Source organism: Camelus bactrianus, chromosome 6 (genome assembly GCF_048773025.1).
Source record: "Camelus bactrianus isolate YW-2024 breed Bactrian camel chromosome 6, ASM4877302v1, whole genome shotgun sequence".
Taxonomy (NCBI): Eukaryota; Metazoa; Chordata; class Mammalia; order Artiodactyla; family Camelidae; genus Camelus; species Camelus bactrianus.
In genome coordinates, this window is record NC_133544.1 from 72,682,418 (window position 1) to 72,697,958 (window position 15,541).

The following is a 15,541-nucleotide window of genomic DNA, read 5'->3' on the forward strand; positions in this document are numbered from 1 at the left end:
AAATCCTGGAAGCCACAAAGAGTGGCACCTACCTCCGTGCCTCCCAGCCTGTCTGCAGACCCTTCTCGGTAAGTGTTTAGATATCCGTCCACCAGGGTGGTTAGGTCAGACATCATTTCATCCAGGAGTACCAAGCGAAGGGGGAGTAGGTACGTAGCTTCCAGGGCCAAAATTTTCAGCAAAGAGGGTGAAAGAGGTCGTTTGAACCACAGTTCTGGGTTTTCCTAGAGACATCAAAACAATTTTCTCTGAATAGTAACCAAAACTTTAAAGAAAATAATGGTTTATCTAAGCGCTGCTTAAATTAAAACACCATTACTGTAATTTTCTTCAATTATTATCTTCTACTTTCACACTATGGCTAGCCTTCTGAGAATATACACACACATACACACACACACACTTTATGTGTGTATACAGTGAATGTGTATATGTAGGGGAGGTGTAGGGGGAAGGAAGAGGAGGAAGGGGGAGAGGAGAGAAAGAGAGAGGGAGGGAGAGAGAGAGGGAGGAGGGGAGAGAGAGAGAGATCTCAGGACTTCTCATTCAAAACTGGAGGCAGCAGGATTGATTATTTGGCCAAAATTGCAGCCAATATGGTCATGAACTAAGTTTGCATGCAAAGCTATTAGAAGCCGAAGAAACTCTACCTTACTTTGTTCCCACTGCCTTCATCCAAATTCCCAATAAAATCCCCACTTGCCCAACTTAAAAATTTATTTCAGAATACTTTTTAATTGATAACCAACAAATCTGGGTGCTGGCTTTTATCTACTTGAGACCACAAAGAAACTGTTCCCATTGGGAACAACTAAGATTTTGGCAGTGCTCATATGCTTACTTGGCAGCTGTCATTTCTCTATATAGTATGCTAACAAGCCCGCTTAAAAACACTTGAAAAAAATTAATGTCATGTGGGACATCCTTTAATACTCACCTGAATCCTTTTTTGTCTCTCTTCCAAAAAGGAGAGATATTTAGGGGTTATTTTAAGGTGTCTGATTAAACTCTCCTGTAAAGTACTGATGCAGTTTGGAAGAAAGCCGCCTGTTTCCACGGAAAACTGAAGGACATCTGCTACCTGTGTCATTAAAAAGAGACAAACAGACCATTATATACAGAGAGCTATCTCATGACAGAAATAACAGAAATATATTTAGAGAAATGTCTTTAAATACCATTTTCACCAAGGACCCACATGATAGACAACGCCATCAGAAAATTTAAAGTTATTGAGTCAACTTATTCTGAAAAATTAGAAAAAAGAAAAAAGATCACCCAACTTTTATGTGTCCCTGTCTATTTTCTTTTCCACTTCTTTTATTTGCTGCTTCATGGTTATTTACTACTCTTTGGTGCCTTTGGGGAATGGGAAAAGGAAGATAAAATTCGAGAATTATTTTTATTACTTATTAGCAACTCTGGTAAAGTTTTGATAAGGAAAGCTAACAAAATTAAGAACTGGAACCATTATTTATCTGTGTGCGGTAGGCTAAATAATGGCCTCCAAAAATATCCACCTCCTAATCCCTGGACCTGTGAATGTTATCTTATATGGCAAAATAGACTTTGCAGCTGTAATTAGTTAAGGATCTTGAGATAGGGAGATTATCTGGGTGAGCCCTAAATGTAATCACAGCATTCTTATAAGAGGGAGGCAGAGGGAGATTTTACTACAGTCAGAGGAGAAGGTGATGATGGAAGCAGAGACTGGAGTGGTGCACTTTGAAGATGGAAGGAGCCAGAAGCCAGAGAACACAGGTGAAAGCTGAAAAGGCAAGGAAACAAGACTGTCCCCTCAGAGCCTCCAGAAGAAACCAGCCCTGCTGACACCTTGACTTTTTGCCCAGTGAAAATGATTTCGGATGTCTGACTTCTAGAACTGTAAGAAAGTAAACTTATGTTGCAAGGCATTAAATTTGTGATGATTTGTTACAACAGCAAATAGGAAACTAATACATTGTGTTAAAGAGAAAGAAACTGAAAAAATTCTGAATTCCTGCTTCTTGCACTATGAAAATCTGAGAAGAAAAATACAGAAAGACATGCCAATATGTTCGTTAGACAATACATATGGGGTCACAACAAGAAGCCTGATGGCCTCAAGGGAACAATGAGCAATCCTCTCACATCTTGCAGCAGCACAAAAGCAATCTCTATGTAGTTAATGATATTGAAAGAAGACCCAAAGGAACATGTAAGCAAGAGAAGTGGCACCAAGTTCATTTTAAGCAGATATACAGAGCAAACTTAAACCACATACAATAATACAAAATTGAACTTTCAGGAATTTTTGTTCAAAAAGAATTGGCTAACTCATTATTTGAACTCCTCTCCAAAGGCTCTAGGCTTATATATTCAAGAGCTCCCTTTCTTGGCATAAACAGAAGACTAGAAGAACCTAAAGAAAACGTAATGAAAACTCACAGCCAAACCAGAAATCCAGATCAGCTCTAAGATCTAGTATAGTCTAGGAATTTCTCATTCCTCTGGGATCCTTTAGATGAAAGAAAAATCACATATCTTCAGGCTATTTGGGGGCATATCTGGGACAACGTGCATCCTGGAGCTAGATGCTAATTAGCCACTAGCCTTAACTAGTGAAGGCACAGACGTGACTGTTCAGTTTACACTAAGAGTCTCATGTTAGATTTCTGAATGAACTTCAAATTGTTCGAGTTTCTGAATGCTACAGAGTATGGAGCTTACTTCTTATTTGACAAATTCTGGAGCAAAATGGAGGAAAAATCCAAAATAACTTCTCTGCAGTGCTTCTGCAGTTCACCAAATGTTCTCACATATTGTACAAACATCTTACATGAGAAGTGGGCAGGAATGAGGCATACACAAAAAGACTTTCAATCTTTCATCAGACAAGGCCTATTTTCTACAGGATTTATGTACCCTGGATTAAATTCAGTGTTTCCCTGCATATACCTGTGTGTCAAAGACATTATTCAGCAAAATTCCATACTGATGAGATAGGCAATCAGAAAGCCAACGACAATCATGGATAACCTAAGGAGTCAGAAGACAGAAAAAGTATTATTAGAACCTGGCTGCTATTCTCACTGGCAGAAGAATCAGCTTACAGACTCACCTTCAAAATTCTCTTGTCTTCTAATACCATCTGAAGTCCGTTGTTGAAAGCACGACTTCCCAGAAGGAAAATGTCAAATAAGTAAACTCGGCTATTTGTGGCCACCTACAATAGACCATCCAGACATACATATTTTAAGAAAAAACTAGGGAAGGAGACCTGAGGATTAAGAAAGACATGTGAAAAAATATTTAACATCCTCATCTTTAAAGTAAACAATAAGTGTTTTAATGATTCTTAGGGAAAACAGGTTTAAATTTATCTTAAGTTTAAAAAAAAGCAAAATATTAAAAACTATCACTGTGATTTTCAAAAGGAAAGGACAAGCTGGTGATTAGCCTTTTTACTTTTTTTTTTTAAATGTTTTGTCTCACTCATGACATTCTGATACCTAGGGATTAGAGGTTTAAGCAGAATGAACAGTATTTCATTCTTAATGACACAAAATGTCATTTCTAAGTTCTATATATGCATGATTGTGTTAGGGTCCTGGAGCTTCAGCCTGAGGGGCAGGTTTCAGGGCAGGCACATGTTAGTGGCTGTGGAGCTGCTCTCAGGGGACATAAGGAACCTAGGCTGTGGACTCCATCATGGCACACTCCCTTGCTCCAGCTCACTGCATCACCTAGAAAAGAGCTTATACACTTGTCTGGAGCCCTGATTCTGCAACTGCCACTCAGGGGACATTTCCATATTACTTGGCTCTGGTGGCCAGCAAGGTTTATGCTTGTGGTCCCACAAGACTGTGTATATATTTGCATACTTTAAAAAGCTGATGCCTGAGGGTCTGGCTTCCAGTCACCCTGAATCTAGGTGTTGAGATCCTCCCCTTCAGGACACTGACAAGTCTTGGCATGTTCTCAATTCCTGGGAGCTATTAAAAATATAATAGGCTGCTTGGACAAGCACAGAGATTTGAGAGACAACCAAGTCAGGGTTGAATATCAAGGTTCATCTCCTACATGAGGCCACTCCTTCAAGACTGGGAGGTGCAGGTGTTCCATTTATTGTATAGAAACCAACACAGAGAATCAAGCAAAATGAAGAAACAAAGGAATATATTCCAAATGACAGAACAAGATAAAACTTCAGGAAAAAAAACTTAATGAAATGAAGATAAGTAATTTACCGGATAAAGAATTAAAAGTAATGGTCATAAAGATGCTCACCAAACTGGGGAGAAGAATGGATGAACACAGTGAGCACTTCAACAAAGAGATGGAAAATATAAGTACCAAATAGAAGTCGCAGACCTGAAGAATACAATAACTGAACTGAAAAATACACTAAAGGGGTTCAACATCAAACCAGATAAAGCAGAAGAAAGTATCAGTCAGCTTGAAGGCAAAGCAGTAGAACTCACCCATTCAGAGCAGCAAAAAGAAAAACTAATGAAAAAAATGAAGATAGCTTAAGGGTCTTATGGGACATCAAATGGACTAATAGTCATATCACAGGGCTCCCAGAAGAAGCATGAAATGAAAAACGTAGAAGTGCTATACAAAAGTGCTGTACAAAAAAGTGCTAACAACTTTGTTACTGGATTCTTTAAAAAAATGCAGCACCTCTGAAGAGATCAATGGAGTGGGGATTTTTCTTTCCTCATAAGCCTTCTACCATTATTATTATTATTGCTTCGCTTTTAATACATAGGGTATGTGATACTGCGATTAAAAAAATCAAACACACAAGTCCAAGGACCTGGCTGGAGAAAATGTGCCCAGAAGGAAAGGTAAGAAATCCTCTGTGTATCTAAAGTGAGAGAACAGAGCTGGGAAAGAAGAGCTCAAGGAGAGCCTGTGAGACAGCAGTGATGATTATAAAAGTAAATCTCTACAGAGACAGAAGCTCTTTCGAAAAGAATAAACTGAGTACTAGAAGACTGAAAGACATTCCAATCTAGTTATAGGTCAGTAACAGTGGGGTAACATAAAAAAGATAACTAAAATAAATTTACCAGTGAATCTACAATTATTTCAAAATTAAAAAATTTAAAGAAATCTACCTGAAGCCAACATAATTTCCCATGACGACACACATTAGCTCCTTCCGCTGCCACACTCAGGACACTTTGCTTCTTGATGTGGAGCATCTGATAAGAAAAAGAAGAAAACAAAAATCTCCAGGGAATAAATGTTGCAATTATGATATCATGAATGGCATAAGTAAAATTGCTAGAAATAAACAAAGTGGATCATATTTTTCAAACTTACAAAATTTGTCTATTCCAAAACACGTCTGCTTCACACACACACAAACACACAGACATCATAACGAAAGCTTCTGATCCTCTTTTTAGTGTTCACAAAATTATTCCACAACTGGAAAATAAATCATTCATATTACAAACGCTAATAAGAATGAAAAGTCAAATATCTCCTGTTACCACTGATGTTACAGTGAAAGATTTCTAGTCTTTATGGCAAGATTCCTCATGTAAAGCACAGTGATCTAACACAGGGCAATTTACCATACCTAAAGGGAACTCACATGGGGGCTGAGTCTCAAAGTATCTACTGTTCAGAATGAGAGAAACAGACTCAACAGGTTCCTTAAAATCTTGGATTCATTTCATTGCTCAAAACTGATACAATGGTATCCTGGAAACACATACTGGTTTGATGATCTATAATCTTATCCTATTTCAAAACATTAGATAATTCAAAATCCTTAATCCATAATCCATGAAAATATCTACATGGCACAAGATTCTCCCCATTTTACAGGTAGATAAATTACTCAAGAATAGAAGGGCACAGTGACTTACACTATCTTCCTTTACAGGGCATAAAGTGTTCTACATTCTGAGTATCTTTCATCAATGATGAAAAAAGGAAACGGAATTTCTGTTCCATCCTCAATCAACAAGAAGTCTGCAAAACTAGAAACAAAAGCTGTATTTCTCTATTGACAGGAATTTCCAACTACTACTTTAAGTTTCCAGAGCAAAAGTTCTTATCCCACTTTTTTGTTGCTGTTGTCATGGACTTTTTAAAGAAATTGTTGATATATAAAAAATTCTTATAACTTAATTTAAAATGGCAAAGGAATAGATATTTCTCTAAAGAAGACATACAAATATCTAATAAGCACGTGACAAGATACTCAACATCATTAGCCTTCAGGGAAATGCAAATCAAAACCACAATGAGATACTACTTCACACATCGGGATGGCTATAATTAAAATGACAGATAACAAGAAGTGTCAGTAAGAATGTGGAAAAATTGGAATCCTCATAGCTTGCTGGTAGAAGAGTAAAATGGTGTACCAGCTTTGGAAAACAGTATGGCCAATCTTCAAAAAGTTAAACACAGAATTACTATATGACCCAGCAATCCACTCCTAGGTATCTATCCAAAAGAAATGGAAACATGTCCATACAAACACTTGTAAATGAATGTTCATGGCAGCATCATTCATAACAGCCAAAAAGTAGAAACAACCCAAATGCTCATCAAATAATGAAAGGATAAATGAAATGTGGTATATTCATACAAAGGAATATTATTTGGCAATAAAAATAAGTGAAATACTGATACATGCCATAATACAGATGAACCTTGAAGATATTACGCTAGGCAAAAGAAGCCAATCACAAACGACCATACACTGTATGATCCCACTTATATGAAATGTCCTAAACAGGCAAATTCATAGAGGCAGAAAATAGATTAGTGGTTGTCAGGGGCTGGGAGACTGGGGAGGGATTGGAGGTGATAGCTAAGGAGTATGGGATTTCCTTTTGGGGTATTAAAAATGCTCTAAAATTCACTATGGTGAATGATGTACAATTCTGTGAGTATGCTAAAAGCCAATGAAATGTACATTTTAAATTGGTAAACTTTATGGCATCTGAATTATATTTCAATAAAGCTGTTTTTTTTAATCTGTTGAAAGTTAACTCTCCCTTAAAAATACACCTATGCATCCATGAACATAAGCGCATCTAAACAGAAAGCTTAATGACTCCCTCCCACAGACAGAGTTCACAGACTCTATCTGTGAACCATATCCTAGGCTGAATAGTTAGTGTCACATCTCAAATAAATGATTATTGAGAAACTGACTAAATATTTAGAGTGGTCTTTTAAAAATGTAAGTTAAAAAATTGACTGTCCCCTAAAACTGCCAATGGCTTTCCATCTTACTTAAGTCAAACTCAAAATCCTTATGTCTAAAAAGCCCTATATCTGATCTGTCTCCTGCCCCTTTCTATTTCCTACCACTTGTCTTCACTGTGGCCCTGCCACAATGACCCTCTTGCTGTTTCTCTACACAAGTCAAGTGTGCTTCAGCCTCAGGGCCTTTGCACTTGCTAGTTATGCCTTCTTTAAGTTCTTTACCTAGATATCTATATGGTTAGCTCCCTTACCTCTTTCAGGTCTTTGATTCAATGTCACCTCTCCATAGAAGTTTTCTCTGTCTACCCTAAATAAACTAGGAACTCCCTGTCACTGTGTTCACCATGCCACACTTTACTTTTCTTCATAGCACTTATCACCAGCTGATATACAATTATTTGTTTATACTCTTGCATTAAAATAAGCTCCTTAAGGGCTGGAATTTTGTCTTGATTATTGTTTTACGCCAGATCTCAGAACTATGCCTAGCATGTAGCAGGCACTCAAATATTTTGTTAAATTATTAGGGAAAACATTAATGATCTTATAATAAGAGAGAAATTATGAGACAGACATGATACCCATATGCAGACAAAACCAGGAATGACTGAGGGCAGTACTTACCGCAGCACCAAATTTCTGCTGGAACTGATCAATGACTGTGTATGTCACCTCCTCTTCCTCTACAGGAGAATGATGGAATTAGACATATGTGTCTTCCTTGGCAATGGAATAGCCCTCCCACTAATTTCAGCAATACTCCTCAATGGCTACTCTATTGCAACTCAAATGTCTAGAACTACTGATACTATGTCTAGCACACTGAGAACTACTTCATTATCAACTGAGTTAGCCCATCACACAGTGAACACTTAGCATCCTATTTGTCAACTGAGAATAAACAAAAGCCCCACTGATGATAATCTTATAAAATGAACTATTTACATTTCCTGTGATAATCCAGTAATGTTTCTCTTATCATAGGTTTGTGTCTTGAATACTTCAAGACATGCACTTTTTAAAAGCATGTTCATTATAAAAAATAAATTCAGTTTAAAATAAATTTGTCCTGGAGATGGGTCAATGGTACACTTTTGGAATTTTCTGGATCCTGAAAGTTAATTATTTTTCTAATTATGTAATTTAAAAGATTAGCAGTACAGCATAATATACAGTTCTTCATCTCCCAAACTCTAAAAACTTGGAGTGGCACAGGACACAGTTCATCCACTAGCATAAATGAATGAGTTAGGAAAAAATTTCTTAGCTACAACAGAAGCATAACCCACAAAAGAAACAAAACGGATAAACTGGACATCATCAAAATTTAAATTGTCTGTGTTTCAAGAGATGCTTTAAAAAAATGAAAAGACAAACCATAGACTTGGAGAAAATATTTGAAAAGCATATATTTGAGAAAAGACTTGTATCCAGAATATATAAAGAACTCTCAACATTGAATAATAAGGAAAAAATTCAATAAGAAAATGAACAAAAGATAATGAATAGACATTCACAAAGATACTCAGATGGCAAATAAGCACATGAAAAAATCCTCAACATCCTTAGTCATTAGGGCAATGAAAGAAACAAACAACCTCCAATGGCTTTCTTTCACTGCAGAGGAAAAGCCAAGTGCCTTCAATGATCTATGAAATCTTCCATGACCCACCCACCCCACTTCATCTCCCACTACTCTCCTTGCTCCAGCTACATTGATCCCCTTGCTGTTCCTTCAAGATCATGGCATGTTCCTATCTCAAACCTTTGCATTTGGTTTTTTTTTTTTTAATGGCTAAAAAACATCCCCCCTAAATCCTCATTTACCTGGGTATACATATATCTTGAGACCTCACTTCCTTCAGGCCTTTACTCAAATGTCACCATTTCAGTGAGACCTGTCCTAGACACTCTAAAATTTTAAAACCATCCTCTCCACACATTACTTGTCTGTTTTTTTTCCCCTTAACACCTGGCACTAGAATACCATATTTTACACTAATTCATCTAATTCAGTGTCTGTTTCCTGCACCATAACTAAAAGAGCGTAGAGGTACCAATCTTCGGTATCCCCAGTGTGTGGCATATACTGTTCACTCAAATATTAAATAAACAATTGAATCATGATACAGACCTGAGAAACAATGGCCTAGCTGAGAATTCCATATAGAACTTTGATTTGGGGCTACACCAACTCTGAAGAGTTCTGAACCATAAGAGCCTAAAAATTCAGAGCCCTGGTACTCACCTGACGGGCCGTACTTGAGGTCATTCAGCAGAGAGGTGGTTGGTGCCTCAGCGGCAGGAGAAGCAGGCTCAAATACATTGAGGTCTTCATCTTTCATTTTATCCATCGTGGTTCTCTCCGTATTTAGACTATGCTTACAAAAAAAAAAACAACTTAGGTGAACTTGTTCTTTGTTGCTAATGCCATACATATATCTTGTCACACATCAGTAGTAAGGACTCTGGACCTTTCATAGAGAACACATTCATCCACTGTTTACACTGATTTGAAGATATCATCTAAAGGTGGAAGGAATCACCTGCCTATAATTGTCATTTTAGGAATTATACTGCTAGTGATTTAGAGTTAAGGCTTTCTACCCTAATGTGTACATTTGGGTAACATCACAATTAAGGAAATTATTCCATCATACCTAACAGAAGACGTCTTTTCTCTCACTGCACCTTGTTCCACTTCATCCAGTAGTTCCACTGTAAAATAACCAAATGGCTTCCAACAGGGTTTCCAAACTGAAGCAATTAACTACCCCACTGTTACCCCACCACCCCTAGTTTGACTATGTACCACAGACAGTAATTGGGAATGAAATGTTAGTCCATAGGCACATTCATCCACCAGCAATAAATAGAGCAGAAAAAACTATCCAAAGTACTGAAGATCCCTAATCTTTTTTTTCCTTTTTTTTAACATTTTTTTTATTGAGTAATAGTCATTTTACAATGTTGTGTCAAATTTCAGTGTAGAGCACAATTTTTCAGTTATACATGAACATACATATATTCATTGTCACATTTTTTTGTGCAGTGAGCTACCACAAGATCTTGTATATATTTCCCTGTGCTATACAGTATAACCTTGTTTATCTAGTCTACATTTTGAAATCCCAACCTAACCTAATCTTTTTTAAATATCATTTTCTTTTTTTAATTTCATTTTTAAAATTTTTATTTTCATTTTTTGATTTACAATGTTGTATTAGTTTCTGGCATATAGCATAGTGATTCAGTTACACATATATATACATATTCTTTTTCATTACAGGTTACTACAAGCCACTGAATATAGTTCCATGTGCTGTACAGTAGGACCTTGTTGTTTACCTATTCTGTACATAGTAGTTTGTATCAGCCAATCCCAAACTCCCAGTTTATCCCTCCTTCCTCCCCTCCCTCATAATCATAAGTTTGTTTTCTATGTCTATGAGTCTCTTTCTCTTTTGTAAATAAGTTCATGTCCTTTTTTAGATTCTACATGTAAGTGATAGCATAAGATATTTGTCTTTCTCTGACTAACTTCACTTAGTTTTATAACCTCTAGGTCCAACCATGTTGCTGCAAATTACATTATTTCATTACTTTTTATGGCTGAGTAGCAGTCCACTGTATACACATGCCACAACTTCTTTATCCAGTCATCTCTCCATGGACATTTAAGTTGCTTCCATATTTTGCCTATTGTAAATAATGCTGCTATGAACATTGGGGTGCATGTATCTTTTCAGGTTAGAGTTTTCTCTGGATATATGCCCAAGAGTCTGAAGACCCCATTTACAGCCCTGCATAGCTTTCTTGGTCATTTAGCAGGATTAGGAACCTCTACATGTTCCCCTCTACCCTTTTTGTTCCAGAGCACCTCTGTGGCCATGCAGATTGGTGTTAAAGATATCTTTACTTTCCTATTTATTCCCATCCTAGTGTATCTTCCCTCACATTATGTACTGTTTGGGGCTTTTCCCTTAAATCTTTCACAAATCTGTCCCTCCCACTCTCACAGGCTGGTGCATTGACAATTCAGTGACATGAAAGGTAATAAAAGCTAGATTGGAAGTCACAAAAGAAGTATGAGAGGAACATTCCACAGAGATTCTGAAATCATTTCTTCTTAACCTAATAGTGCAGGGAATACAGGGAAATATTGTTTATCATTGATTCTGAGATGCATATTTTAAACAGCTTTGAAATTGGATATGATTTACAGTAAATGCATAAGACAGTTTAATTGGCAGCTTCTTTTTTCTTTCTTAGGTTGGGAAAAGAAATAATGTGCTTTATAATTAATGGCATCTTAGATTCAATTAAGTACACTTAGGTACTTTTCAGGGAAAAAGCCTCTCAAGGGCCATTATGTTTCAAACGACTCTTTCTCCTGCACTGTCTAGAAGTGTTGAGTCTGCAGCTAAGACAGTAAAATTTACTAAAAATACTGATTAGTCAATTATTATCCTTCATCTCGATAATTCTCATTCAAAGTGCTTTTCAGTGAGACCCCCCTCCAAGGCTGATTGAGCCACAGAGCAAAGAAAGGAGGAGAAGCCTGAAAATTATGAACAAAGGCTAAGTCTGAGAATGAATTTAGGAGGAAATGAGTGCATGTGTACACAAAGCTGGTCAGCGGTCAGCCTTCTCCTGAATTAGGAGATAGTGGCACTGATTCCTTCATTTCTCTTTACAAACTCATCCATAGTCTAGCTTTCTTCCCAGTTCAGAGCTCTGCTCTACTGCAAAGCCTAACAGTTGAAACACAATTAAGAATCCCTCTACTACCATCATTTAAAAAAGGTGTTCAAGGGACCAAGAGCGTTGACAGTGCATAGTCAGTGAGAAAGGATGGATTTGTTTGCCTTGAAGTGGGTCTGGATTGGCAGTCATTACTTTGGTGAGATTTTCATCTCTCGCTCAAGTCTACTTCTCTCACAAAACAAAGTTATCTTTCAAGCAACAGTAATCTCTCATTTCCAGGAGTCCTTTCCTTTCCTCATAGCTGCTCCAATGGTAAGAAATGCAAAGCTCTGCCAGGTCCCAGTTCTCCCATTCCCCACCCCCTCCACCCCACACTCAGATATCTTTGCTCCTTCTTGGAGAGCTTTTTGCTTTTGAGCTCTTTTTTTCTTTAATTGAAGTATAGTTGATTTATAATGTTGTGTTAAGTTTCTGGTGCACAGCATAGCGATTCAGTTATATATATATATTTTTTTCTTTTTCATATTCTTTTTTATTATAGGTTATTACAAGATAGTGAATATAGTTCCTGTGCTATACAGTAGGACCTTATTGTTTTATCTATTTTATATATAGTAGTTTCCATCTGTAATCCCAAATTCCCAATTTATCCCTTCCCTTCCTTTCCCCGCTGGTAGCCATAAGTTTGTTTCCTACGTCTGTGAGTCTGTTTCAGTTTTGTAAATAGGTTCATTTCTACCATTTCTTTAGATTCTACATATAAATGATATCATGTGATATTTGTCTTTCTCTGTCTGACTTATTTCACTTAGTGACAATCTCTAGGTCCATCCATGTTGCTGCAAATGGCACTATTTCATTCTTTTTTATGGCTGAGTAGTAGCCCACTGTATATATAACACAACTTCTTTGTCTGTCGATGGACATTTAGGTTGCCTCTATGTCCTGGCTATTGTAAATAGTGCTGCAATACAGATTGGGGTGCATGTATCTTTTCAAATTAGAATTTTCTCTGGATATATGCCCATGAGTGGGATTGCTGGATCATATGGCAAGCCTATTTTTAGTTTTTTAAGGAATCTCCATACTGTTTTCCATAGTGGCTGCATCAAATTACATTCCCACTATAGTGTAGGAGGGTTTCCTTTTTGAGTTCCTGAAAGCAACAACACATCTGCTCCCAACCCTTTCTCTTATCCCACTTGGCTTGTCTGAAGCACACTGATAAGATGAACTTCAATATCTAGTCCTTTAGGGAAACCTTTGGACATAGTCTTGCTAAATGGTTTTTGCTGGCAGAGATAAAGAACAGGGCTGCTTCCTGCAATTCCCAAAATCCCCACACCTGTGGTGACAAACTCACTTGCTGAGCAAGACATTTCCTTTCTGTTCAGATTCCCAATTCTGCCTGCTAGCTGAGTTTCTAGAAATGAGCACCAGCAGCCCTCACATTGTAAAATCAAGATGATTAAAATTCTCTAAGACTGTTCTGCTCATAGTACCTAGCAAAACAGTAAGATAAGGGTCAGTTCTCCAATACCAACTTTAAGAGTTCATAAATGCAAGATAACATCTCATTTTGTGGGGGTTTCCCCCACATATTGGAATGAGGCAGAGCAGTGAGTTTACTGCTATTGCAAATCCCAATACCAGTATTCAGGGGACATACAGCTCTCACCATTCACAATCTCATGTCCAAAAAACATCTTCACTCCTGGGACACTTCGACCGGTCTCCACATTCTTCACTGTTACAGGAGACAATTCATTTGGTTAATAAAGAGTAACATTCCCTAAAACTATAAGAAAAATGCCTCTCAAAAATTCCCAAATCTGAGTTTTATAAAAAATCCCCAAATTATTTTCCCCAAGGAATAGAGAGTCAACAGTGAATTATAAAGTAGATCCTTGAAACAAGTAGTATAAAGAACAGAGGGAACTCCAGGATGGTCCAAAAGAAACTAAAAGGGTAGAAGTATTTAAACTTCTTCCAAGAATATTCTAAGGCCTTTGGGACTAAGGACTATCTATGTATTATATTTCTACTGATTTTTAGTCCACCTAAATCCAGAAAAAAAATTTAAGGCAGCTGACTACCTCTAGAGTCCACACCCTGCTTTATAGCATGCTGCATGCTCAAAATATTAATCGTCAGGGACAACAATCCAACTCCTGGCCCAATTACAGGCTCTTCTGTGAGTAGATAAGGGAGTTAGAAGCTTATATGTCATGGCTACAATATGGTGTCATTTTTTTCTAGATGGATGTGCTTACAGCAGCTGTATATTTCCATACCTCTCAGCAATCCAAAATAATTGAGTTTCACCCACACTAATCCACTGAGTATGTTCTTACTGAGGTCAAAGATCACCACCTGCCTATTTGTCAAATCCCAGAAAAAGTTTACAGTCTTATCATACTTGGCTCCCTTGCATCTTTTGACAATACTGTTCTCTCCTTTCTTCTTTGGATTACAGGACACTCTGAGTGTTTATTTCTCTTCCTGCTAATTACTTAGAGACATCATACTGAGCACTCACTCTGTCCCAGGCACCATGCTAATCATCTGCCTACGTTTAATTCTCCAGTAACATAATGAGATAGGCATATCATTATTTCCATTATGGAAGAATCTGAGGCTCAGAAAGTTTGAATAACTTGCTCAAGGTCATATTGCTAGTAAAAGACAGTCAGGATTCAAACCTACGTCTCAGTGATTTTACTTTTATTTTTAATTTATTTTTTTAATGGAGGTACTGGGGATTGAACCCAGGACCCTGTGCATGCTAAGCACATGCTCTGCCACTGAGCTCTACCCACCTCCTCACTTTTTTTTTTTAATGGAGGGTCTCAGTGATTTTAATATGCATCTTGTAACCAGTGTTCCACTGTCCCTGGTTTGCTCCTTCTGGTCTCCTTAGCTGCCTCTACCACCACTCTTGCCTCTTTCACATCCGTAGTCCCTAGAATTATGTTCTTCATCCATTTTCCTTATATGTATGTATGATCACATCCACTTCCTAGCTGTCCTCATATCCATTATTTCTCCAGTATGGATTATTTCTCTGAGCTCCACTCTCATTTTCAACTAATAGCAGACCTACTGCAAGATTTTCAAACTGAAATCATTATCTTCTCCCAGTAACCAACAAACCAGTTCCTCTTCCCCTTTCTAACAATAACAGTACTATATACCTAATCTGAGTCATCAGTGTAGGAGTCATTTTCCATTGCTCTTTGACTACCTAATTGATTACTAGGTTACTACCCCTCTCCCTAAGCATTTCTAGAATCTGTCTTCTCTTCTCCGTTCCTTGTCAAGCTTTAGCTCTGACTTCCATCCTTTTCTCTTTATTGGCTCCCTTGATTATCTTAATAGTTCCCTGTCTCTTCTTGTCTCTAGGTTCTACCTACTTCAAACCTTCCCTCACACTGCTGTCATAGTGATGTCAACCCCTGTTTTGTCCAAATAGTACAAAAAATTATTAAACAAGGATAAAGAAATATGTTCAACCTCTAGGAATATTTTTTAAAACACACCAAAAGAAATATCACTTTTGCCTATAATGCTAGCAAAAACTGAGGAAAGCTACATATCTGCATTTTTAAAA

At 37.3% G+C, this 15,541-nt stretch overlaps 1 protein-coding gene across 1 annotated transcript in view; it reads right to left on the minus strand.

Moving 5' to 3' along the window:
* EXD1 (exonuclease 3'-5' domain containing 1) overlaps positions 1–15,541 on the minus strand; it is a 29,189-nt gene that overhangs the window by 10,937 nt on the left and 2,711 nt on the right. Inside the window, exons 2-10 of the mRNA XM_010965164.3 lie at positions 13,610–13,678; positions 9,885–9,942; positions 9,473–9,600; positions 7,849–7,907; positions 5,106–5,192; positions 3,101–3,205; positions 2,938–3,018; positions 938–1,081; positions 33–224 (exon numbers count right to left, since the gene is read on the minus strand). Of these exons, the coding sequence (XP_010963466.2) occupies positions 33–224; positions 938–1,081; positions 2,938–3,018; positions 3,101–3,205; positions 5,106–5,192; positions 7,849–7,907; positions 9,473–9,600; positions 9,885–9,942; positions 13,610–13,678 (923 nt within the window). The remainder of the gene's footprint in view (positions 1–32; positions 225–937; positions 1,082–2,937; positions 3,019–3,100; positions 3,206–5,105; positions 5,193–7,848; positions 7,908–9,472; positions 9,601–9,884; positions 9,943–13,609; positions 13,679–15,541) is intronic.